Source organism: Phocoena sinus, chromosome 1 (genome assembly GCF_008692025.1).
Source record: "Phocoena sinus isolate mPhoSin1 chromosome 1, mPhoSin1.pri, whole genome shotgun sequence".
In the NCBI taxonomy this organism is placed as follows: domain Eukaryota; kingdom Metazoa; phylum Chordata; class Mammalia; order Artiodactyla; family Phocoenidae; genus Phocoena; species Phocoena sinus.
In genome coordinates, this window is record NC_045763.1 from 62,418,559 (window position 1) to 62,445,401 (window position 26,843).

Here is a 26,843-nt window from a genome sequence, read left to right on the forward strand (position 1 = left end):
AATTAAATGAAAAAACAGCAAAGAAAAAGGATCTTTGAAGATACAGAAAAATATTTTAACTCATTTTTCTGGTCCACTTGAAAATAAAAGAAGGAAAGAAGACCCTCCCTCTTACATTCATTCATCAAAGTGAATAACTCAGATGAAACTTATGGCCCATCTAGATGATTCAGTAGTAAATAATCTAGAATAGGAAAAAGGAGAGGAAAGGTCACTCCACTTCACTATGATTTCTCAAGTTCACCTTACCTCTGTAAAGCCAATAGTACATATCACCATTCCCTAAAATGAAAACCTAACCTGATTGAAAAAGGTCATCATACTTCTGTGTAACGTGAACCTGGCATTCTCTACCTGGTTGATTTTGGCATTTTTCTGTCCATTCAGTGGTACCTGTATACATTTTGTGACATGTGCATGCATGTTTTATGCACATAGATAATAAATCCTTTACAATAGGCAATAAGGTGATGCTCATCATATTTCCTCTGAAGCAGTGGTGTAGACTGAACCATTAACAGGATTCTGAAGTGAGAGGTGGGCTGACATGTTATTTGTTGTAAAGAATGACAAAAATTCATAGATTAAATTTGAAATTATTGCTTAAAAATTCAAAATAGTATAAATTCTCATCATAAAATATAAAATATTCAATTTTTAGATACATGTTTGTTTTATAACTGATATATTGATCATTTTAATGTTTTATAACATATTTGTTTTTCACTTATGGATGAAATTTGTATTTACCTATTTGTAACATTTGTATCCCTATCTTAAATTATAACAGAGAATTAAGAAAGAAACCCTGTTGTGATTAAAGAATTCTAAAAAGACATTGCTACAATTGTCCATTTGCCTAAAAATAGGCAAAGTGAATAAAGTATGTAGTATTTTATAAGACTGGAGCAGTTAAACTCATCATAAAAAATAAGAAGGCATGTCTTTCTAGGTTGCAGGCTTGGATTTGAGGAAAGCTAAAAAAAATAGGAGGGAATTCAACTAAGTAAGCAAATAATAAAATTCTGATCTAAGACAAGATGGTAATACCATCTCCACAAAGTGATACAAAACCTATGTTTTTGCAATAGCAATTTAAATGTTAGTCCATTAAAATTTAGTTTATGTTTTTGGTCTTAATCCTAAGTGAATGTACTGCTCTCAAGCTATAGATGAACTTATTTCATGTTATCAAAAACATTATTTACTTAGCGTATTCTGAAGTGTCCTTTCACTGCATATAAGGAGTGTATTTCTTTTTATCATTCTTCTCTGTTATTAAGAAAAAAAGTTTAAAATTTTGGTTCGCTGTGTAATTGAACTCTGAACTTTAGTTTTTCCAATACTTAAAATGTTTTTATATAGAAAGTAAAATTTAACCTATTAGAATTGTCCCTGCCAGGCATGCTGAAAGAGACTATAGTGTTAAAAAGTGACCATTTTATACAAAGGGATATCTTAATAACAAGTATATAACTTTAGTCTTTCTCATAATGCTTACCCAAACAGTGCAATAGACTAAAGGTCAAATAGCTAATATTTCTAATATATAAACAATTACATCATCCATGAGGGAGATAATGTAACAGCCATCTTTGAAGATGGCATCTGATGATTCTCACCTCTTGATATTTATGTTCCCCTATTACCTCTCCCTTTTTGAATAGAGTCACCTTTTATAACCAATAATATATTGCAGAAAAGATAGAGATTTCTGAGACTAGATCATGAACAGCTTCTATGGTTTCTCTTGAATCACTAGTTCTGAGGAAAGTCAACTGTGTTGCCATGAAGACGTCTAGCAGTCTTATTTATAGGTCTGTGTGGTGATTAACAGAGGCCTTCAGTCAATAACAGGCACCAACTTGTAGGACATGTGAGCAAGCTACCTCAGAAGCTGATCCTCCTGCCCTAGTCAAGCCTTTGGAGGATCAGCGCCAGGTGACATTTGACAGGAACTAAGTCAAAGACCGTGAGCCATATCCCGCTAACTGCTCCTGGATTCCTGACCCACGGACACTGAGATAACAAAAGCTTACTGTTTTAAGCTGCTAAATTTTGGGTTGATTTGTACTTCGCAATAGATAACTAATAATGACAATGTATACGAGGGAAAGAACATGGGCTGAGAGGTTGACAAATCTAAAATGTGTCCCGACAACATCTTTTAAGTGAGTGCTCTTAGACAGGTTAAGTCTCTTATGTTTCCGTTTTGCCATCAGTAAATTGAGGATAATAAATCATACCTCACAGAGGTCTGAAGAATAAATGAAAGAGAATTTAAAGGTCCTGGAAAGTAATTTATCCTCAGTAACGTTTCTTTCTTTTCTTTAAATTGTGCTTCATTTTGCAGTTTTTTTTTTTTAAAGGCTTTCAAGCATATTATTCCCAGCACACAGAAACAGATTTTACAGGATGTGGAAGAACTATACGCAGAGATAAGATTAGAGATGATCAGGTACTTCCTCTTGTTTATTTGTTTGTGTTTATTTGTTTATATTTATTTGAATGAAGATCTGGCTTTGAAGATCTTGATTTAAGCGAGATGAGTTTTTATAAACATCCCCTTAAGTATAAGTGAAGAGAGTAAGTTATTTCTGAATGTTTTTTGTAAACCTCAAGTATAAAAGATCTCCAGGAAATAAAACTCAAGATCTTGTAAAAACTATGCTCTGCTCCGACAGTCTCTGTCAGCCTCATGCTCCTGGTAATGACCTTGAGGTCAAGAAAACAATTTGAAAACATGGTGTATCTGTTTCTTTTCTGTCTGGTTACTTTGACTCCATTATTTCTGTGTCTTTGATGAAACCAATTGGGAAAGTATAAGTGAGTGTTCGTATGTGCAGTCTTTTATTTTGCTAACTTGTAAATTACCTGCAATGCCTTTACCCTGGCATTTAACATTGATATTTCAAATTATTTTTGATAGACTCTGAGGTCCCATGAACAATACTGGGTGCCATAGTATAAGGGTTAAATCCACAGACTCTGCATGAATATTTGCAAGACTTCCTAGGCTCAAATCCCAGCTCTGTCACTAACTATAGACTTGTGCAAATTACTTAAAAACACTGCTTTTGTTTCTCTTCAGCAAAAGGTGAGTAGTATCTATCTTATAGGTTTGTTGTGAAAATAAAATGGGTTAATATTAAATATCAGGTGCTCATTACATAGTTTTTCTTTGTTTTTTTTTTTTTTTTTTTTTTTTGTGGTACGTGGGCCTCTCACTGTTGTGGCCTCTCCCGTTAAGGAGCACAGGCTCTGGAAGTGCAGGCTCAGTGACCATGGCTCACGGGCCCAGCCGCTCCATGGCATGTGGGATCTTCCCGGACCGGGGCACGAACCTTTGTCCCCTGCATCGGCAGGCGGACTCCCAACCACACATAGTTTTTCATTTTGATGAAATAAATATTTTAAATGGCCTGGGCCCTTTAGATAGCATGGTAGATGCTCTTAGTGAGTGTAACAACAATCATTCAGCAAGCAGAATTTTTCTCTCTCTTACTCCCTGCATATACTCAAACTTGCTTTTCTATAATTTTAAGAGGAATTTATAAATTCTAGTTGTATTTGAGAATTTGAATATTTCCTCAAATATAACTCTAACAAATGATAAATGTATACTTCATTCTGAAGTGAAAATGTGTTTGCCTTTGATAAGTGCATTTGATTTTCATAGCAGCTAGATTTTCTCACGTGTGAGTGTATTAGGGAGGGGCACTGACTGGGGGCAATCTATCTACCTTTTTTAGCAGTGATTCTAAACTCCTTTGAAAATCTAATAAAAACTATAGTCCATCGCCCCACTTGGAAAAACAAAAATCACTGAAGCTATGACTGTGGACACCAATTGGCTCTTTGCTACCTTTGCTATAGGTCAAGAAAGTGGGCTGAGGATTGTTGTAGCCTGTTTTGACAATAGTCACTGAATTTAGGAAAGGGGAAGAGAGAGGTATAGCAAAAAAAAATTATTAGAAACAAAATGGACTTTAGCAAAGGAGTTCTCACTTGTGCTGCTAACAATAATTCTGCTTGTTAGCCTTTAAGAAAGGTATGACACAGTTTCACAAGTGACTTTGAAAGATATGTAAAATAATTCAAGTCAATTTTTAAGACTGTGCTTTGCGGAGAACCTGAGATGGGGAGGAGGGGCTGCAAGGACATCCTAATGGAAGGGCAGGCTCAGAGCAGATGGAACTGAGGCTCCATTCACCCTTACTTTCACAGATGTTACATATTGGGCTTCCAAAAAAGATTGCATTTGAACAAAGGGTTTCATAATTTTCAAAGGACTGAGAACCACTCTCCCAGATGTTTATCTCTAAAGATCTTCACAAACTGAAGACTTCCCAGCCTGGATTATCAGAATCTGAGGAAGGTAATATTGCCATATATGTAATACTGTAACATGGGACAAGGGTGACCACAGACCAGTTTATCTAATTCTAGGTATATGAAAATATAGGGGCTTCCAGGAAGATACAAAGATTTAGAATTAGTTAAAAGCATTAATTAATTAGTAAAAAGAAGTAGTAATTGAGCAGCCCAAATTGTAGAAGAGGTTGCATAAAAAACAACTATGAAAATTTTTAGGTAAAACCACTGTCAGTTATCCAAAACAAATGAGATAGCTATGGGGATATCTTTTATTGTTAAGCCTGATGTTGAAAGAGAATATCTTCCATAAATCCTCTTTTGATTACAGTTTAAGAAACAAAATACCTGCTTATGTCACATTCATACTCATCCATTGTGGCAACATCTAAGTTCTTATGTGATTTCACCTGTTTTCTGTTCAGACATTTAGCTGTAATTAGTTATGAGCCATGACACTAATAAATAAACCCCATATGTATATGTTGAATAGTATGAGATTGCCAACATTTAGCCTTTTTGACTGAAAAATGGAAAGTTCATATGGTCCAAACTAACATTTTCTTGAATACATCCCTTCCCTGGTTTTGAAGCAAAAAAATATATATTATAGATAATACCCTCCCCTCTGCATTACATCTGCCATTTTACCCAGGGGGGCCTATTCTTCTTTGATGGCTTGATAAGAGCAGGTAAAGAGATCTGACTGAGCCCAATGGTTGAAAGTAAAGAGGAAGTCATCAAGTTCTGTCTTCTCTTGTTCAACAGCTCTTGCTAAGGCTTTCTGAAACTCCCCAAGCTCCTCTGAAGTTAGAGTAGTCCTCAAATCCCCTTGGTTAGTCATTCAACCATGTATTTTATCCCTCTACTGTCCCTTTAGTGATAGAATACTTAAATGCCACGTTCTATGAAACAAAATGTTAAAATGACTTGTGAGAGAGGGAAGCAGGTGAAAGGGTTGAGGATTTTCAAGGAAGCCAGGCAGAGTCCGCAGCTCTGACTGCTTTTGGAGTGCTCTCATGGAAACTGTGCCCAAGTCCTTTAAGAGCTGGTTTATTTCCCAAGTAAACATGGTTGCCGGCAAGAGCAATGGTGTGCTGGCTCAGAAGGGAGGGAAAGCAATGAAATGCACCAGTGATGGGGGATTTGAAGGCATTTCTGAGATCATATAAACCAAAGTGGACATTTCTTCTGGATGCTGTTAGCTACTCATCCCCACCACGTGGGCCTCTTCAGTTTGCCTGCCCGAGAAAAGGCTGCTGAGAATCATTCAAGCCAGTTAAAGAAACTGCTTAAAGTAAATATCTGAAACACAAACACATTAGCTCAAAGTGCTTGAAACAGAGTAATAATCACAAGGTCCTTACTTCTTCTCTCCTTTGTACCATTCAAAGGCCGGAGGCGGTACACCCGCACCTTCGCATCTTATCAATCCACTGCGTCCCGGGGCCACAGTGCCAGATTTAATTTCCTGAATCGTAGGAGCAACTGAAAAAGAAACAAAGAAAGAAAGAAACTGTGGGTAAGTTAAAATAATCTTCAACCAAAGTATAGAGCACACATATTTTTATTCCTTCTATATTCAAAGTAATCTTATGTCTGATAGGCCAATGCATCACATTTTCAGTGTTTTATGCTTCTCTTACAAAACTAGTAATTTTCAGCTTCAGTTTTCAAGTTGGACAATAGATGAATGTTACCAGGGAGTGCAGAGTAAATGCAATACATTTTGGCCTTGCTTCCTATTGGAAAATGGCATTGTTGAGGGGAACATTTCATCTGTACTCCAGTCAAACTACACTCCAATAATAGCTCTTATTCACTGAGTGATGGCTGGGAGCAAGTCAGGGGGTTTGGTGCTTTATGTTCATGATTTCCTCACAGAATACTCTAGGCGAGATGGCATTATCCCAATTTTACAGATGTGAGAACTGAAACTCAGAGAGGTTAAATACTTTGTCTAAGGTCACACAGCTACTTAGCTTCAGAGTTTAGATTTGACGTCAGACATGTTGACTCAAAGTCTGAGTTCTTTCCATATTCTGTGGTTTTCCCTACTCCCTATGCTTTAGCACATTAGTGATTTTTTTAAATGTGGTTCCTTCTACCTAGAATGCTATTCTTCACCATTTCTACAGATCCAAGACCCAAATTTAGGGGTCACCATTTCTATACTCTTCCCTGTTGCTCTGGCTGGAAATACCTTTCCCCTTTGAGTAGTTTATCTAAATCTCTCATACAACACACTTTCTATCTTGTATTGTAATTATTTATGGGTATGCCAGGCGTCTTTGTCACTGCCTAAAGGCAGGGTAAATATCTGATTCATCTCTTCATATTCAGAGGTCAAAGCACAGTGCCTGGCACAAAATGATGCTTAAAAAGCTTCATTATATATAATATATATATAATATGCATATTATACATAACATAGCCATTTCTTTTATTCATCAAATAGTTATTGAGCCATTGATACATACCAGGCCTTTCTCAAGGCACAAGCAGTTAAACTCCCTGACATGATAAAGCTTACATTCTAGACGGGGGTGGAGTGGGGGGCGGGGGTGGGTGTGGGGGTGGATGGGGAGACAGAGTATCAGCAGTAAATAAAATAAATAATTTAAATAAAATGTTAGAAGAAATATCAAAAAAAAAAGCACTAGAGCAAGGTAAGAGGAATTAGAGCAAGGAATGGGTTGCAATTTTATAAAAGCTAATCTGAGTAGGACTCATTGACAAGGAAAGATTTAAGCAAAGATGATGTAGATGAGCGAGTTTGCTATGTGAGTATCTGGAGAAAGAGCCTTACTGGTAGAGGGAACAGCTTGCAGTAAGGCTCTGAGGCTGAAGCAAGCCTGGTTCAGTTGAGAAATAGCAAGGAGATCAGTGTGACTGAAGCAAAAAGAAAGAAGGGGCAGTAGCAGGAGACAGAGTGTGATGGTTCATTTTGTGTCAACTTGATTGGGTCATAGAGCATCCAGATATTTGCTAAACCTTATTTCTGGGTGTGACTGTGAGGGTATTTCTAATGTGATTAGAATTTGAATCAGTGAATTCAGCAGCATACTGCCCTTCCCATGTTGGGTGCACATCATACAGTCAATTGAAGGCCTGAATAGAAAAGGCAGAGGAAAGGAGACTGTCCCTTCTCTACCTGACTGCTTGAGCTAAGGTATCAGTCTTCTGCTCTAAAACTGAGATTTACACAACTGGCTCCCCTGGTTCTCAGGCTTTTGGACTTGGACCGAACTACACCACTGACTTTCCTGGGTCTCTAGCTTGCAGACAGTAGTTTGTGGGACTTCTCAGCCAGCTAAGAAGTGAACCATTTCCTCATAATATAATCTCTCTCTGTCTCTGTCTCTCTCTATATATCTACATCATATATATATCACATATGTATGTATGTATATGTGTGTATAGGTATGTGTGTGTATATAGATACACACATATATTATGTGTTTTGTTTGTCTGCAGAACCCTGAATAATATATGGAGCCAAAGGAGGAAAGATCAGATAGGACCTTGAGGTCCATTTTAAGGACTTGGCTTCTACTCTGAGTGAAATGGTGAACCACTGCAGAGGAGGGATATAATCTGACTTTTGTTTTAAAAGTATCACATCACTCAGGCTGCCGTGTTGAGAAGAGACCACTGCGAGACCAGGATGAAAGCTGTTGCAGTAAGAAGACAAGTGATGTTGGGAGCTCATACCTGGGTGGTAGCACCTGAGGCAGTGGAAAGTGACCAGCTTTGGGGTCTATTGTGAAGTTGGAGCCAACATGATTTCTGGACAGACTTTTTATAAAAAACAAGGGTGATTTCACTTGACTTAAATAGAAAGTTAGAAATACCAGTTGATTGAGATGGGTTAGACTGGAGGTAGATGAGTTTTGGAGGGAAACATTAGGAGTTGTATGCATGTGTCATTTTTTTTAATAGACTATTTTTAGAACAGTTTTAAGTTCACACAAAATTGAGTGGAAGATGCAAAGATTTCCCATATACTCCTTTCCCTAACACATGGATAGCCTCTCCATTGTCAATATCTTCTACCAGAGTGGTACATTTGTTGCAAGTGGTGAACCTGCACTGACACATTATTATGACTTAAAGTCATAGTTTACATTAGGGTTCACTGTTGCTGCTGTACATTCTATGGGTTTGGACAAAAGCATAATGACACACATCCATCATCACGATACCGTACGAAGTATTTTCACTGCCCTTAAAACCCTCTTATTCCTAAATTTTCCTATATCTGCCTATTCATTTTTTACTACCTCACCACCCTCATCAACCACTGATTTTTAAATTTTCTCCATAGTTTTTCTTTTTCCAGAATGTTAAATAGTTGGAGTCATATAGCATGTAGCCTTTTCAGCTTGGCTTCTCCACTTAGTAATATGCATTTAAGGTTCCTCTATGTCTTTCCATGGCTTGATAACTCATTTCTTTTTAGCCCTGAGTAATATTCCATTGTCTGTATGTATCACAGTTTATCCATCCACCTGTTGAAGAACTTCTTGGTTGCTTCCAAGCATTGGCAATCATATGTAAAGCCACTCTAAACATCTATTTTTTGTGTGGAACTAAGTTTTCAACTATTTTGGGTAAATACCAAGAAGTGCAATTGCTGGATTGTATGGTAACTATATGTTTAGTTTTGTAAGAAACTGACAAACTATCTTCCCGCCAGCAACGTATGGGAATTCCTGTTGCTCCATGTCCTCACTAGCATTTGGAGTTGTCAGTGCTCCAGATTTTGGTCATTCTAATAGGTATGTAGTGGTATCTCATTGTTTTAATTTACATTTCACTGATGATATGATGTGAAGTGTCTTTTCATATGCTTATTTACCATCTGTATATCTTTGGTGAGGTCTTTGGTTCATTTTTAATTGGGTTGTTTGTATTATTTTTATTGTGTTTTAAGGGTTCTTTGTATATTTTAGATAACAGTCCTTTATCAGATGTGTATTTTGCAAATATTTTCTCTCAGTCTGTGGCTTGTCTTTTTATTTTCTTGATATTGTGTTTCACAGAGTCAAAACTTCTCATTTTAACGAGGTCCAACTTATCAACTATCTCTTTCATGAATTGTGCTTTTGGTATTGTATCTAAAAAGTCATCACCAAGCCCAATGTCATCTAGATTTTCTCCTATGCTATCTTCTAGTTTTATATGCATGTCATTTTCCATAAATATTTTCTTTCCTACCAATTTACATTTAACATAGTACATATTTCAAATAACACTATGGGAAACAGTTCAATACAACAGGAACCTAGAAGGTGCAAATACTAATTCATTCAGACAAAAGATCTGAGTAAGTGTGCACTTTGGATTTATTTTAAGTTTTTTTAGAAAGCAATAAAAAAAGTACAGAGTTTAATGAATTTTCAATATGCAGTGAAAGTGAAAACTGTAAACACTCTTACAACAGAATATTGCCTTTCATTTTAAAAATACCTGAGCAGAGTAATCATTTTCTGTTAAGGGTGATACTTCACTTTGAAATTATAGCACCTCTATTTCTCTGTGAGATTCTTATTCTTAATAGTAAAGGTTCAATTGGAAAAAAACTTGCAAATAAATATTTTTATAAAAGTGCTTGCTAATAACTTGGTGAAAAATAATAAAAAATGATTACCAGAGAAGTTTGAATAAGAAAATGTTATGAGATAATACACATACACACATTTATAAATACACAAATACAAACACATGCATATCTCTAACTCAATATAAGGAACCATTTGATAAATTTTAACTTTTTTTGTTAAGCAAAGATTCACATCCCCCCCTTATAAGGTAATAAAATTACAAAAGATATTTATAAATGAAAACCCTCTTATTGTCAATTACTATGATACTCTTTTGCTTGTGAGAAGTATGAGTAAGATTATATTTTTACTCTTGTTCTCCCAGGCTTTCATCTCTTTCTCTCTGTCTGTCACACTAAGAGGCCATAATCTTTTATGATATCCAACTATTATTGAAGATGAAATAACATATGCAACAGGAGATCCATCACAAGCTTCTATTGATAACCTGGTTAGTTTAATTACTCCTTGTTTGTCAATGGGGCCATGACTCATTACAAACAAAACCATGAAATCCGGAACACTGCCTGAAAACCCAGGCATAATGAACCAAAATAAAAATCGAATTTGTCATTAAAAGGCTATTATGCAGTACAGTGTGCATATGGCTCAGCACTAGGTACCATACAAATTAAAGAGGCATGATCATGTTGTCTAGGGGGTTCACAGGCTGCTGTGAAGGACACTGAAAATGGAGAGATACTAAAATGACATATGGAAGCCTAGATAAAGAACAAAACAGGAATTAACACTTGTGAATAAGAAAAAGGCCTAAGAGCATTTTATGTGTTAGAGAATTAAAGGGCTATGGGGTGTAAGTAATAAATATGGAGAGAGGAGTCTTAAGTAGATTTCATTTTGAGGCTAAAATTATAAACTTGAACTTGAAAGCTGTACTGATTTTTCTTTGGGACATGAATGAACCCTTATGCTATTATTTTGCCTCTTCTGAAAATGACTATTCAAGAGGAAGAGGATTCATCCACTTATTTATTCTTCATTCCTTCATCAATTCAACAAGTATTTTTACTGGGGACTACATTAATGAAAAAGTAACATTCCTGGTCTCACAGGGCTAATATTCTTGACTTTGTATGTGTGTGTGCGTGTACATGAATATGCAAACAGTAAATACATAAATACACAGTACGAGAACCATATGAACTAAGATGGAAACTGAGCAGGGTAAAAGAAAAATGAATGCAAAGTGGGTTATTTTATATGGTGCAGTTACAGAGCTCCTTATTGATAAGGCAATATTTGAGCAGAGAATTAAATGATATGAGGAAAGGAATCATGTGGTTATTTGTAGGAAACTATTAAAATAAGAGGAAACAGAAAAGTCAAAGACCCTGAGTTGAGACCATTGAGGTAGAAACATGCTCAACAAGTTTGAGGAACAGCAAAATGGTCAACATGACTTGAGCAGGTGAGAGGAAGAATCCAGAAGAGAAGGTTGGGTGGGTACCTGGAACTCAGATTCGGAGGGTCCGGTAGCCCATGGTAAAGCCTTTGAATTTTATTGTAAGAAGATGAGGTTTTGGAGATTTTGAGCAGAGGTGGGACATGGTTTGATTAACATTTTATGCAGATTTTTTGGCCAATGTATGGAACATGTTCTGCATAGAGGCAGAAGAGGAAACAGGCAGAACAGCTAGGAAGCTGATGTAGTAATCTTTAGGATGATGAGAAAATCATTGGCCAATCCACATAAAAGGCAGGAATTGAGAGAAAATTTAATTAAATAGATCATTGGTCACATTGGACCTGAGTCAACTCATTTTAGTTAACTGGCAGTGAGAAGGCATTTTTAGTGAAATTCCAAGTATACACCATTCTGAACCACATTACTTTGTATAAATAAAAGAGTTATATGGCCACTGAAATGTCTAATTAAACCCAATAGGTTTCTTTTCTAGAGCACATCCTAGAGACTGTGATGTCCATATATGCCTTATGAATCTCTTATAGTATGGAGCTTTTCCAAATTTATGAGACCACAGAATTATAGAAAATTTTATATTGGAGTTCCTGTGGGCCTAATAATTCTTGGGACATATTCTGGATATGCTGGACAGTTGGAAAAGTAGATGTCTAATGTCTATTCCACATCCTATATTATGTGATACATGAGTTTTCAAGTCAACAGTCATCACTGGTTCAACAGACTTCTGTGTGCTTATGAGCTATAATGGACTAATGAGTTTTATGTGATGAAATTATTTGCATCAGAAGGATAGGCTCACTTGTTTGCTAGAAATATATACCTCATAACAATTATGACTAATTAAATCTCCAGCTGGAGGTGTAACAGTGAATATTATGTATGCTTGGTTAAGTTGTACCAAACACTCATTTTCCACGGAATGTTCCATGTTTTAGGAAATCATATTGGGCTCTTCCTAGAAAAGACAATCAAATGGTAAAACCTGAGTGGTTGCTTGCAGGGCTTATTTCTTTCACCTTCACTATAGGCATTTTTATTTCTGGAACTGTTTTTCCTTCCACAGAGATAGTTTTTTTGTTCTACTCAGATGTAACTTCTTTTAATTACACCACAGCAGCAAAGAAGGTGATTACTTGGGCCCCTCAAATTCATAAGTACAAAGGCATCCTTTAGAATAGACTGATTTATGTGCAATGCTGAAATTTAGGCATCCCGCCCTTGTATCAAATTGTATATGGTTGTGAGCTGAAACAATTGCACAGTGAAAAAAAATCAATTTCAGATGAATGTTATTGGACAGATGTGGGGAATGGCAAAGGACAGATGTTGGGTAAGGTCAACAGTGAAAGGGTCAAGAAGGGATATTTAACATCTGTGTGATTAGATGCTCATAAAAAAAATGAGTCTTCCCTTTTCATCTACTCAGTGGGATTATTTCCTTTTATTGTTTAGCCAGTCATTTCAGGATGAAGATAATTAAAGGTTCTTCATTCAAAACTCCAGGCTCTGCAGGTGCAAGCAACAGAACCTCTGTGCTTGGCACCCAACAAGCCTAATCCAGATTCAAGTTTTCTTAGTTACATGACAATAGCCACAAAGACCTTCCTCTCTTGCCATCCTCAATGGGAGCTTTGGTTTTGTACAAAGTCTTATTATCAAAAAAAAAGAGTGAATTGGAGAATTGCTTTAATAGCTTTAGTGAAGTGAAGTAGCTTCAGTGAAACTTTAGAATTTCAAAGGCAAAAGAATTTGATCACCACCCTGCCACCTCAAAATAATAATGGACAATGATAAAGGTGCCATGTTAAATAATTACAACAATAAAGAAGAGTGAGAAATAATAATGAGAAGTGAATCATGAAGAAATCCATCCTAGAGAAGCTACATAGGAGAACACTGTGGTAAATAAGCATGTTGACCTTGGTCTAGATTCTGACACTTGTGAGCTACATTAAGGCAGCCTTGGTCAAATGCAGTTTTTGAAAAAAAAAAAATTAAGGTTTCCAGTACCTACCAGAGAACACATCATGTAAGACGTGCCTGTTCAACACACTACTGTTACAGGTGAGGATGATGATAGTTGAAAAATTTCTTCCTTGAAGATAGGTTGTAACTCAGGGTGGGAAATATATGAAAATCTTTCCAAGGTTGTCATAGCTCTCACAGAAATGGATCACATGATCAATAAAACATTTCTATGAAGCACATATGTCCTTATCTTATGGACTAATTTGATTTTAAAGAAAACTAAGAACTCCATACTCTTGCTAAGAGAAAATTTAAAAAAATATATCTAGTTAGTTTTTGTTTTTTTTTTTTTTTAATCAAACTACTGTAGTATAGTTAAATCATAGTCTTCATGACATAAAGGACTTTCACATTGATTACACCTCTGGTCAGCTTTCACAGGGAGTGAAAATAATCCAGCTTGTAAGGTACTTCCTTCTTCCCCAAGACCTTAAACATTTACACAGTGGCAAAACAGTGTAGTAAAAAGGCCCCGCTTTGCAGTCAAGAAAAAGTGGTTCTAACATTTATCATCTGAGTTACTTAACGCTTTTAAACTCCAGTTTTTGCGTCTGTAAATAGTGCCTACTTCATAAGATTGCTATACAGACAATGTAAAACACTTCTTTTAAAGTGCTTACCCTAGTGTTTTGCACTGAGCAGTCAATAAAATCTTTGGCTATTATTAAACAGAATTATTACAAGTGAATAGGGTATCACAGCTATGTTCCCTTTAAGAGCATAGAATCATGATAAGATACAGATAGAAAAGGAAACTAAAGTTCTTTTTTGTTGTTTTTTGTTTTTTTTTTTTTTTGAATCATTGTCTTTGTGCTGCAAGCATGTGATTAATTTAATTCAAAGCTAGACTAGTATATCACTTTTTACTCTCCCAGAATTCCATCATTATCCTGCTTTTTTACTGTAGTTAACCAAGAAAAATTTACCTTGTAATGCATTTGTGGCAGACCTTGTCTTATGTTTCAGTGACTAAGAAGTAAGAGGTTTGGGTTCAATAATGTGATAGAACATCAAAAGTGTATGGAACACATAGGCGTCCCTTCTAGAAAGATGTGTAACTGTGGAGGTATGTCATGTGTTAGGGCATATACAAAATCAACGTACTAATTCAGTTAAGCATATGATGAGGTCATTTTCTCTTTCAAAAGAATGACAATGATAAGAATTTTGCATGTAAACTAAACTTCAATATTCAATATTCATTATGACAGTGTACTAAGCTGTGATCTCTAATTCCCTTATGTTTACACAGGTGTGTAAAAAGTAAAATATTTTGTAAAAAAAATCCAGAGCTAAGATCTATAACTGTGTAGTAAGTCTGATTTTTAGGGGCATTGGTGAAGGTCCTAGCACTGGTCCCCTAAACCCTCAAAGAAAAATCTGTGCATTGTTTAACATTACAACATAAGGGATTCTTTTCCTAAACTCATGGTTTAACGCTATTGTAATATTTAATCCTTTCAAGGGAGTTGAATATATCTAAGCTTTTATTAGTCAAAAATATTGTGGTGTGAATGATCTTATATTGTGTTATGAGTGTACATCTGTGAGAAGCCGTTTAAGGATGGATGGTTATGTTATTTGTGACTCATGAAGAAGTAGATAAAAGAACAGGAGAGAAAGGGTTATATAATGAGAAGTTTGTTCGTGATTAGGCAGAATTCATTCATATCATGCTTTTGGCAAGGGTCGGCACTACTGAAATTACAGCCTGAAGTAGCTGTCCCCTTGTAGTCAGCAATGCTCACTCCAGTGATGCATCCACTGTAAAATATGTCTGAGATTTATTGGGCCACTAGCTGTATCAATAGGAATTAAATGGTTCACTGTTTTCCTAGCTGTTCACCAGACTTTCTTTCTTTAGACTTCATTCATGATTTGCTCTCTTCTCTGTTGTCAGTCATGCTGAATTATAGCTGTATGTGATTGATTTGGATATACTGAACAAGTTTGCAAGAACTGTGAAGTTGGGATTCTCTAAAGGCATCTTTTTTCCCAGCACATATGATCCTGTAACAAAAGTTGTCCATCGTACAAACCTTCAAATTCTTAAATATTTGAATGCATTCTTCTCATATTGAAGCTGTTATAAATTTCCTGATATAAAAATTATTTTTTAGTGAATCCTCCCCCCACCAAAAAAAAAAAAAAAAAAACACAGATTAGAAGAATTCAGATGCTTTCTATAGATTACCTGTAAAATGTGAAAATATCCTTGGGACTATTTTTCTCATGGGGAAATTTTTCTAGTTGTATTAATCAGTTAAGATATGCTGTTTAAGCCTCTATTATGTTTATTGTCATGCTTTAAGTCATGGTACATTTTTAAAGCTTAATATTAATCTCTCAGAATGTGAATAAACTAGACCTATATAAATTTAAGATTTTTGCAGTTAATCAGTGTAAAATAAATGATAGCAATAAAGATTTAATCTGTAATAGATGGGGATAGCATTGGTAGAATCTTTCCTTAGGCTAATTTTTAAGCTGTTCATGTTTCCCTCTGGTCTCAGGGCCAGCTTCCTCCAAGGACCTACTGGTAAATCTGAAGGCACCAAGGACTCTTGGGATGGTATAACTTCTGACCTCTGCAGAATAATCTCTGGATCAGATTTCTTAGTTGACTGAATGGTTTATTATTTCTTCTTGTTTCTGTGGCCTTCAATAATCTTAAAATAGCACATTTTAAAAGTTGATTAAAATTCAGTTATTAAAATTGTTTAATTCTGAGAAATGAATAATTCATATTACTAATATATTCTAAAGAATTACTTTCCAAACACACTGTCTTGGAGGGAAAGAAAAGAAAGCCTTTGAGTAGCTAGAAAAAAAAAAGGGCGGAAATTAAAGAAAAAATAAGATTTATATTACAGAAATCTAATTGTAAACTACCCATTTCTCCCTGCCCACTGCCCTCAAATGTATGAAGGAGAATGTTGGAAGTCTAGCAAGACTATAGGAAATATGTTAAGTGAATGAAATTTTCCAAGACTATAGGCACAGATTCTCTAGTAAGAAGATGAACATTAAACTGAACCACTTTTACCTCTTCATTTATTTCGAGTTGTCAATCATCTGTGTGCTCCGACCTGCAACCTGGAGGTTTTCCTGTTATATTACTTCTACATGGTTCAAAGAGTAAAGCCACAGAGGTCATGACTGTGAAACAGATGTGCTTTATCCATAGACTTGCCATGGACTTATGAACAAGGAGAAAAACAACCTAGCAGGAAGTGATACTAGTTGTAGAATTGAGAGGTAGTTTTTCTTCCTATTTGAAAAACACAGTCTTGGACACTTCTATTTATGGAGAATGAAAGCTAAATCAGAGCAAACACAGTAAGTAGTAACTAAGACCAAAAGAATAAGAAGAAAAAGTGGGAGAGACATTGTGCCTACAAATAGTGTATCTTAAAGAAATTTAAAGATGTGGGACGGAGGGGTGGTAGAAAAAATGTAATTTTCAGAAACAGTAGTATGGGTTTATTTGGGACTAAGAATGTTTTACAAGGGAAAAAAAATGTCATCCTTCTTGAAATGATTAAATAAAACGTGGTTTGAGAAAACTCTGCCTAACAGCAAAAGCAATTTGACAACTGATGGGTTTGTCAAGAAAGGAGAAGTCTGACTAACAAATAAGAAATTCCATGTCAGCAACAGCAGCACATGAATAAATTATTAGCAAAAATGTTTAGGCTCTTTCCTCTTCTGGTCAGAAATAAAAATATATATATATATATATGCAGCTGATACCCTCCTTATAATCTCAATCTTATTTAGTGCCCTTTAAATCGAAATCACTAGATTCTTCTCTATTTACTGCTCTCATCCTGCAAAGCTTATCTCTGCATTTGATGAACAGTTGGTATTACCAGTTTAACAGTGTCATTACAAAATATTTCAAAGCCTTGAGGGAGTCAGTGATATTGTAAGTTCTACCTTTAAAATGCATCTTATCACTCCTCACCACCCCATAACTCTCATGCTGGTGCAAGCTAACACTACTTCTTGCTTAGAATATTGCAAATCTCCTAACTGGCCCCCTTGCTCTCTCCACAGGCCATTCTCAATATAGCTTAAGTTTTTTCATCCCTTTATACTTAGTTAGATGAATATATATGTATAGATAATGCATAATATATATTAATAATAAATACATGTTGAATATATTTGTTATATATAAATATATTTATTTATATATGTAATTAAATTTAATATATTCCTTATTTAGATATGGTTTGGAACAAAGCATCTGAAATTAAATAGCTAACTTTAGCATTTCATTTGTATGTATTATATACTATCACATGTAGTACTATATAACTCAGCATTAAAATACTATGTACCTGGGAAGCAGAGTTCTAGAAAAAATGCAAGCAGTATTTGTCTATGGCTTCCACCAATATATGGTGCCTAAGAAAGCAATCACAGATAACCTTTAGGCTTATGCCATGTTTCAGTCAGCTATTGCCACAATAATACTATGTAACAAATCACCACCTCATTTTGGTGACATATAACAACCAACATCTATTTCTCACTTATGTGTCTACTCTGTCATAACACCCATTAGTCAAAGCAGTCACATGGTCAAGCCCATCATCAGTGGGGCTGCAAAACAGTATTCCATCTACATTTAGAGGAGGTTGGGAGTCAACATTGCCAAGGAACAATCTAGACTCTTACTTGTAAGTAGAATTTTCTTTTCTTTTTTTTTTTGGCCACGCCACACGGCTTGTGGCATCTTAGTTCCCCAACCAGGGATCAAACCTGGGCCCTAAGCAGTGAAAGCATGGAGTCTTAACCACTGGACTGCCAGGGAATTCCCAAGAATTTTCCAAAGCCATTCAGGCTAAAAGTCTCTTCCATACTTAAGCCAAAGAGAGTTATATATGTCTGCCTTGAAAAGGAAAGTTTTTTATCTTCTGCTAAGGAAATGAAGTATCTGGAATGAATTATGGATTTCAGAGTAAGCTAATGTGAGGAATATCTGACTGAAGATATAGCATAGAGAACAGAGCTGCCATGGAAACCAAAAGAATAGCAAGTGCTATGCAAACCAAGTACTGTGGAAAGCTAGCATGTCAGAAAGCTGTTGTTAGAGCACCCCAGAAAGGCTGATGAGGACTCACTTTAGGAAGACTCCCCGCTTCTTCAGCCATTACAAATGAAATGCATTTGAAAATTGGGAGGTTTTTCCATGTTCCTGTATCATCTACTGACAATAATTTTTCTTGAGTTATTGTCTGTTCTCTTAATCATTTATTTACTCAGTGCTATTGGTCAAGAATAGATTAAAACAACTCTTGCCTTAGAGAAGCTCAGGGCTCTAGTGGAATTAAAAACTGGCCAACGACGTGTCATAATCTTCTGTGTTTCTTTAACGCCTAGCCCAGTATGAGGGACATAGTGAACACTTAAAAAATGTTCATTGAATAAATGAACGTGATGAATGATAATTTCTATAAAATATTATAATTCTATAACTTGCTATAATTAATCCTCCAGGTTTTTCAGCTCAATACAGTTAATTCCAATGAGTTAGATTCAATGTTGTGTTTATTATGTTCAGGTAATATATAATTGATACTTAAGTACATATGTATTATATTGGTAAATATTGACATCATTGCCATTTGTAAATAATGTATATTTCTTAAAGAATTTTCTAATAAAGACATTTTTTTGAGCAGCATATGGAAATAACAAAATTTGGGGCATATTTCACCTAAAATGTAACCTAAAGCTAAAAATTTCTTTGAAAAAGTTCTACGTTCTAGAAATAAAGGGCTGTATGTTGGCCAAATAAATGGATATGCTTGCTAAGGAAATGAGTATTCATTTTGACTAGAAATCCTTGTTGTTAGTTGATCTGAAATATATTTATGAGTCCAAACAATTTATTTACTTTGTGTATAAATTGCAGGCTATGATTATAAACTAGAAAGGTGACCTGTATATACTGGGCATATTAGAAGCTGTTTATATGTTTGTGTATAAAAGAAGCAGGATGAATGGTTCCAGAACAATGTTAGAAGCAATGTGTCCTGCTTCTATTATCATTTTGGTTAAACGCTCAGTTTAGGATTTCTGTCTGAATCTGATTTCACCATTTTTTTTTAAAAAGTGGAAATTCATAGTAGGAGGTGAGTATGACTATAATGTAAAAAGTGTAAAGACTTGTCAAGACAATGCTCCCTGTTGGGTCTATTATCTTCAGGCTCTTTCCAGTGTGTTCCACTGTGTGCCCCATGAAATAATGGTCCATTATGGTTTTATGTTCTTCTTACTGAAGTAATCCTATGAGGTGGTCTAATAGCATCAAATAACTATTTCAATGTGGTTTTGTGCATGTGTGTGCATGTGTGTATTAGCACTGTTCCTTCCAAATTGAAATAAGCCTGTATTTGGTAACTAAACCAAATGTTTCCAGGGCATTTTAAATGCATAATTCATAAAAAACAAAAATGGTAAAACAATGTACAGACTCTACTGGCATTCATTTAGCTATAGAAAATATGCAAAACACTAGGTAGAACAGGTTTTGTGTTTTACATTTTAATGAACTTTGGGATTTTCATGCATATTAGTTATGTTGCCCTAATTACTCATTATAATTCTAATGTGCGTTTTATATTTAATTGCAATGCTTATAAAGATTTGGTATGGACAGTAAATTATTATAACTAGCATGTGCATAACGATTATGAACTGAATTTATTAACTTTTATACCAGGATTCTGTGTTAGTAACTTTCAGTTTCACCTTGGTGATTAACCACATTGTCTGATTAAACAAATATTTGTGTGGAATTAATTGTAAATGTCAAACTTTTTTGCTTTTTGCCAATTGTCATCAAATTTTATTTTTAGTTTCCTTATTTAATTACTAGACAAGCTCATTTCAAAATATTAAAGTGTTATTACTTTTCTTAATTATTTAAAAGACTATAAACTTGTTAACACATTTCAACAGGGAGCCCAATGTCAGATGATTAGAAGTTTTCTGCTAGGGTAGGTAAAGCTAAATGGTTTTCCAAGATATCAGCTAATTTATATCCTAAACACAAAAGTATGTGATTTAAAAAAATTCTCATATCTTATTAACATTAAGAATTTGGCTTCTATCAACAAGAATTTCTCTTCCCATTTGGCACAGTGCATTTCCACAAGTCTTAAATGTTGTTTTTGCCAAATAATTGATAATTAGAATGATAAAATTTTTTCTTGTAAAATTCACATTCATTTTTGGAGGAAAAACAGTAACCAGAACCTGAATGTGAATTAGACAATAACTTTGTCAGATGAGGTCTACATTTTTTCACTCCAGATAATTTTTCAACTACCATATGATCCAGCAATCCAACTACTGACCCAGGTAATATTTATCTTCAGTGAAAAAAAGGAGGGTATAAAAGATAAAGATTATATAAGATTTAGCAAGGAGGTTTTTAATCTGAGAATTTCCTAAATATAAACATCTATATAGTATAGCATTAAGGATTCAATTCGGACCTTAGCTATGGATAGTTACTAGTTATGGGATGGTAGGCAAATATGGTAACATTTAAAATTTTAATTCCTGCCTATGTAATACAGGGATGATACAATCTACCTCAACAAATCTTTTTTGTGGCAATTCAATGAGATGTTGTATATAAAGAATGAGTATGTCTTCTTTGGAGAAATGTCTATTTAGGTCTTCAGCCCATTTTTGGATTGGGTTATTTGTTTCTTTGATATTGAGCTGTATGAGCTGCTTGTGTATTTTGGAGATTAATCCTTTGTCAGCTGCTTCATTTGCAAATGTTTTCTCCCATTCTGAGGGTTGTCTTTTTGTCTTGTTTATGGTTTCCTTTGCTGTGCAAAAGCTTTGAAGTTTCATTAGGTCCCATTTGTTTATTTTTGTTTTTATTTCCATTATTCTGGGAGGTGGGTCAAAAAGGATCTTGCTGTGATTTATGTCATAGAGTGTTCTGCCTATGTTTTCCTCTAAGAGTTTTATAGTGCCTGGCTTTACACTTAGGTCTTTAATCCATTTTGAATTTATTTTTGTGTATGGTGTTAGGAAGTGTTCTAATTTCATTCTTTTACATGTAGCTGTCCAGTTTTATGAGCACCACTTATTGAAGAGGCTCTCTTTTCTCCATTGTAGGCTCTTGACTTCTTTGTCATAAATTAGGTGACCATATGTGCGTGGGTTTGTCTCTGGGCTTTCTATCCTGTACTATTGATATATATTTCTGTTTTTGTGCCAGCACCATACTGTCTTGATTACTGTAGCTTTGTAGTATAGTCTGAAGTCAGGGAGCCTGCTTCCTCCAGCTCCGTTTACCTTTCTCAAGATTGCTTTGCCTATTCAGGGTCTTTTGTGTATCCATACAAATTGTAAAATTTTTTGTTCTAATTCTGTGAAGAATGCCATTGGTAATTTGATAGGGATTGCATTGAATTTGTAGATTGCTTTGGGTAGTATGGTCATTTTCACAATATTGCCAACAAACACATGAAAAGATGTTCAGCATCAGCAATCATTAGAAAAATGCAAATCAAAACCGACATTAGGTATCACCTTACACAAGTCAGAATGGCCATCATCAAAAAATCTACAAACAATAAATGCTGGAGAGGGTATGGAGAAAAGGGAACACTCTTGCATTGTTGGTGGGAATGTAAATTGATACAGCCACTATGGAGAACAGTATGGAGGTTCCTTAAAAACTAAAAATAGAACTACCATATGATCCAGCAATCCCACTACTGGGCATATACCCTGAGAAAACCATAATTTAAAAAGAGTCATGTACCACAATGTTCATTGCAGCATTATCTACAATAGCCAGGACATGGAAGCAACCTAAATGTCCATCGACAGATGAATTGATAAAGAAGATGTGACACATATATACAATGACATATTATTCAGCCGTAAAAAGGAATGAAATTGAGTTATTTGTAGTGAGGTGGATGGACCTAGAGACTGTCATACAGAGTGAAGTAAGTCAGAAAAAGAAAAGCAAATACCATATGCTAACACATATATGGAATCTAGAAAAGTGGTACTGATGAATCTAGTGGCAGGGCAGGAATAGAGATGCAGACGTAGAGGACACAGGGGGAAGGGAAGGCTGGGACAAAGTGAGAGAGTAGCATTGACATATATACACTATCAAATGTAAAATAGATAGGTAGTGGGAAGCTGCTACACAGCACAGGGAGACCAGCTCAGTGCTTTATGACAACCTAGAGGGGTGGGATAGGGAAGGTTGGAGGGAGGCTCAAGAAGAAGGGGATATGGGGTTATATGTATACATATAGCTGATCCACTTTGTTGCACAGTGGAAGCTAACACAACATTGTAACGCAATTATACTCCAATAAAGATGTAAAAAAAAAAAAAGAACGAGTATAGGGAAGGCCTGGCATATAATGCACATTTGAAAATGTGAGGTGCTTTCACACAAACACTATTGCCACCATGATTCAAAGTGATTATTTTTCAGAGCAATGTAGGCAGCTAACATTCATCTTCCTCAAATCCTCCAGTGTGATCTATCCATTGATGAATGTGGTATGTGTATATGTACACATCTAATTACGTATGCATATATGTATTACATATTCATTTGTAGGTTATAGGCACATAAATATATGTATATATTTGCATAAATGTTTTATTAAAAACCACTAACTTGCCATTACTTGACCACTTAGGATATAGATATAAAATCTTATATACCGTTCCATTGTTTACCATGTACTTGAATTCCTAGTTCAACTTTTGCATTACTCTTATGAAAACCATCATCTATAGACTTTATGATACATATTTATGTATGCTATTAAATGATAGTGTTGAATTTCTATATCAGTATCATAACTTTAATAGTAAAGCCATTATATATAATTATTATATTACTATGTGCAAATTATATTATACAATTATGTATAGAAAATGCATATAGTTGTATAGTAATACAGCATATTATTTTTATAGCATCACTATCAATAGTAATGCTATTATCTAATAATGCTATATTATGTATCATAACTGCATAAGTCTTTTGAAGTATTTCTAACAAGATTAAATTCTAAAAATTTACTTTAAAATTACCATTGTGCCAAATTGTATATTGTTTTTGGTAATCTATGCACAGCAATACAATAGTAAATTAAAATATCTTTTGTTTGTTTACCCATTTCTTTGTCATCCATGCATTTGATCCAACATGCCCAATCTTACTACTCTCATAACTGAACAGTCTGTACTTTTTCCATACTTGGAGCTCCCTGCTACCAGCAGATGCCCAGGAATTCTTTGTCATCTCTTCAGTAATTAGCTGTTACTGTCTCTTGGCAGTCACAGATCTAATGTTTACACTTCTTAACTTTCACTGAGTTATTTCAAAGGCCCGTGACTTGTACTGTTGGTCATTTTTCTGTGGTGCAAAATTGAATCTTGTGTGATTATATTGTGGGTAGGGTGGACTGGAGAGGTTTGAATCTAAAAATGTGAAATTGGCTCAGCTCACTTCAGCAGTCAAGGGTTGAACTATGGAAGTTTCAACAAGAATGGACAGTCCTGGGGGAAGAAATTAACTGAAGGTGGGAGCTGGGCAGAAGTGTTTATCTTCACGGAGAGTCAAGGATATAGGAGGGATGTTAATTTAATATATTTTGCTTCTCTCTATCCCCTTGTTCACTCCCAGCCAAGTGTAGGTGAGGAATGGCTGTGTATAGATTGACCACCTCTCTCTCTTTGGTCGTGGTCACCAGCTCTCAGCAGGACATAAACATTTTGCTCGGTGACTCCATGGAGGAGTTTTACAAAAGCAGGCAGCCCACGTTGGGCGGCTTGTGGTTTGCTATTTTGTCTGTAATTGGAAGATAAGTTCACTTCTCATGAGTATTATCACCTGGTACACTGGACCAGAATCCTCAAGGAATAGGCAAGGAGAGGGGTTTAAGGAGCAAAATAAGCATTCAGAGGTAGAGGTTTTTAGAGGGCCCAGGTTGTTTTGGACTTGGAATTACAGGCACTCTGTGGCCTGTAATTTTCATAGTCCTGTGGCTTTCTTTGAACTGCTCTGACCAGAATGCAGCTTTAAGTCTTAGGTGTGAGCTATATGGGATTTTCACACTAGCTTGTGGGTCTTTGCCCTGGGAGAATGACCTTTATAATATAGGTGAGCAGAAAAACTATATAGAAACAGAGCCATTTTTAACTGGAGTGGCCTGAAGCAAGCAGGAAAGCCACGCCTGACCTTAAGCAAAGAACAGGTGGGCCCAGTGGGTGGCCCTAGCAAAACACTAGAACAATAAGCCAGACCAAGTATGGCAAAGACAAGCAGCACGAGAAGGCCTTGACAGGCACCAGCCAAGCTGGCTTTAATGTGTAGGCTGCTGAAGCTTAACTTGGAACTCTTCCGGCACATGTAGCCTGGTAATGTAGATGCGGTGGGAATCTTCCACATTTCTATTGTGTTTTTTAGCCAGGTCTGTAGGATGAAAGCCCAGAACCTTTTCATAGCAATGATCCTGAGTTCCCAAATAGGAAGAAACTGCTAGTTCAGCTGCAGTTTGGTTTCTCTTTTATGATTTGAATTTGTATCAGGACTCAAAGAGAAGATTCTGAAGGGACTAACCTTGGAAACATGAGGCTTGTTCACAGCTCTGAAGAGTCATTTCCCACTACTGTGAGGCCAAGTTGAGTCTGGACTTATTAATGACACAGACTCAGGAACAGCTTTTAATTGCTGAGATACAAATTGTAGCTTTATTCACAGAAGAGCCTTAGATTTTATTAATAAGTAAAAAGGATTAAGGACTCTTATTATAAGGAGAATGTTCCATCTTCTTGGATGGAGGTGGAGAAACAATTCAATACTATTGCTGCAGATTCGAGCAATAAAAGAGGTAGTTTTAAAGCCGCCTGGGCAGAAATAAGTAATCAGGTTTGTTCAGAAAGTTAAGGAAGAAATGGAAAGATACAAAACATTTGTTTTAGTCATAACTGAGGAGCAATGGATAATTCAAAACCGAAAAAAGGAATCCAGACTAATTAAATGGTAGAAGAGGAAGAAGATATCAGCAAACAGTTGAAATCTTAGAAGCCAGTCCAGATAGATATGAAGGAGAACATGGCATATTAAAAACCTGAAGATGGTGATATATAAGAAAAAGGAATACTCAGTTTCAATCAGGGTATCAGGAAAGGGACATATGCTAGTTATTTACTAGCTCAAAACAAAACAAGCAACCCCATTCCCCATCAAAAAAACAAAACGAGAATAAAACAAGCTATCACTGGCTGCAGGGTGAATCTAATGTTGGAGGAGAGACAGAGGGGATGAGAGAGAAGAGTCAGGAACACATTGTAGCAATCAGTAAGGTTGAGGTACAGAAGTTGAGTTACAGTGGTAAAGACAGAAGATAAGGAAGGATTTGGGAGAATTATGTAAGAGGCAAAATTGATAGGACTAGTTATAGATTGGATATGAGGAGAGAGGATGATGGGGATGTTAAAAATTACTCCCGGTTTTTGGCTAGCACAACTGGATGGATGATCATGACAGTGGAAAATAATGTAAGTAGTTGATGATAGAAGGTGCCCGTGAATCCTAAATTCAATCTGGGAATATACTGAGTTTGAGATACTCTTAAGACATCCAAGAGTCAATATCAAGTGAAGAGATGGGTAGAAATGTCTCGAGTCCAGAGGAGAAGCTGGCCCACGTTATGAATAGGTCACCTGTGCAAAGGTATTAATTGATGTCATAAGTAGGCATGAGACTGCAGGATTGAGAGAGAGATTTTAAAATCTGGTGTCTCCTCTTTTGTTACTATGCACTGTAAGAATCCTTCACATTGTCTAAGTCATGCTACTCATATGGTATCTTGATTACCAATAAATATATTAAGTTCTTGCCCTGGAAGAAATAACATTGTACAAAAACAGAGAATCTTAAAAAAAAAAAAAAAAGCAAGCAAACACTCAAAGACAAACTAATACAAAGATAGAAGTAACTGGTATCTCAGAAGTGCTCTTAATCTTTCTCAGGTACATGCAATGATCTGCATTACACAAATATAGATAAGTTTTTCATACCCTTTAAATATTTTCTGAATAGAAATCCTTAGAGTGGTAGTGTGAGGGGAGACCTAGAAATAACTAAATATTTTGTTTACAAATATATCACAGTAAGTTCTGAGAAAGAATAGTGTTGGCCTTGTCAAAAGATAAAGTAAATAATAGAAGGAATAAAAATTTCAAGAGACATGAAAAGAACAATTTCTCTTTCTAATTGGTTTTGGGGAAATTAATCATCTGAAAATTTTCTACATATATTTCATACCTTCCTAGTCTTCATTAAATCATTTCATTTTTAT

General features: G+C 35.5%; 1 protein-coding gene across 1 annotated transcript in view; it reads right to left on the minus strand.

The window, feature by feature from the left end:
- Positions 1–26,843, minus strand: part of NEGR1 (neuronal growth regulator 1) — a 949,639-nt gene that overhangs the window by 217,594 nt on the left and 705,202 nt on the right. Inside the window, exon 5 of the mRNA XM_032640366.1 lies at positions 5,742–5,862. Coding sequence (XP_032496257.1) covers positions 5,742–5,862 — 121 coding nt within the window. The remainder of the gene's footprint in view (positions 1–5,741; positions 5,863–26,843) is intronic.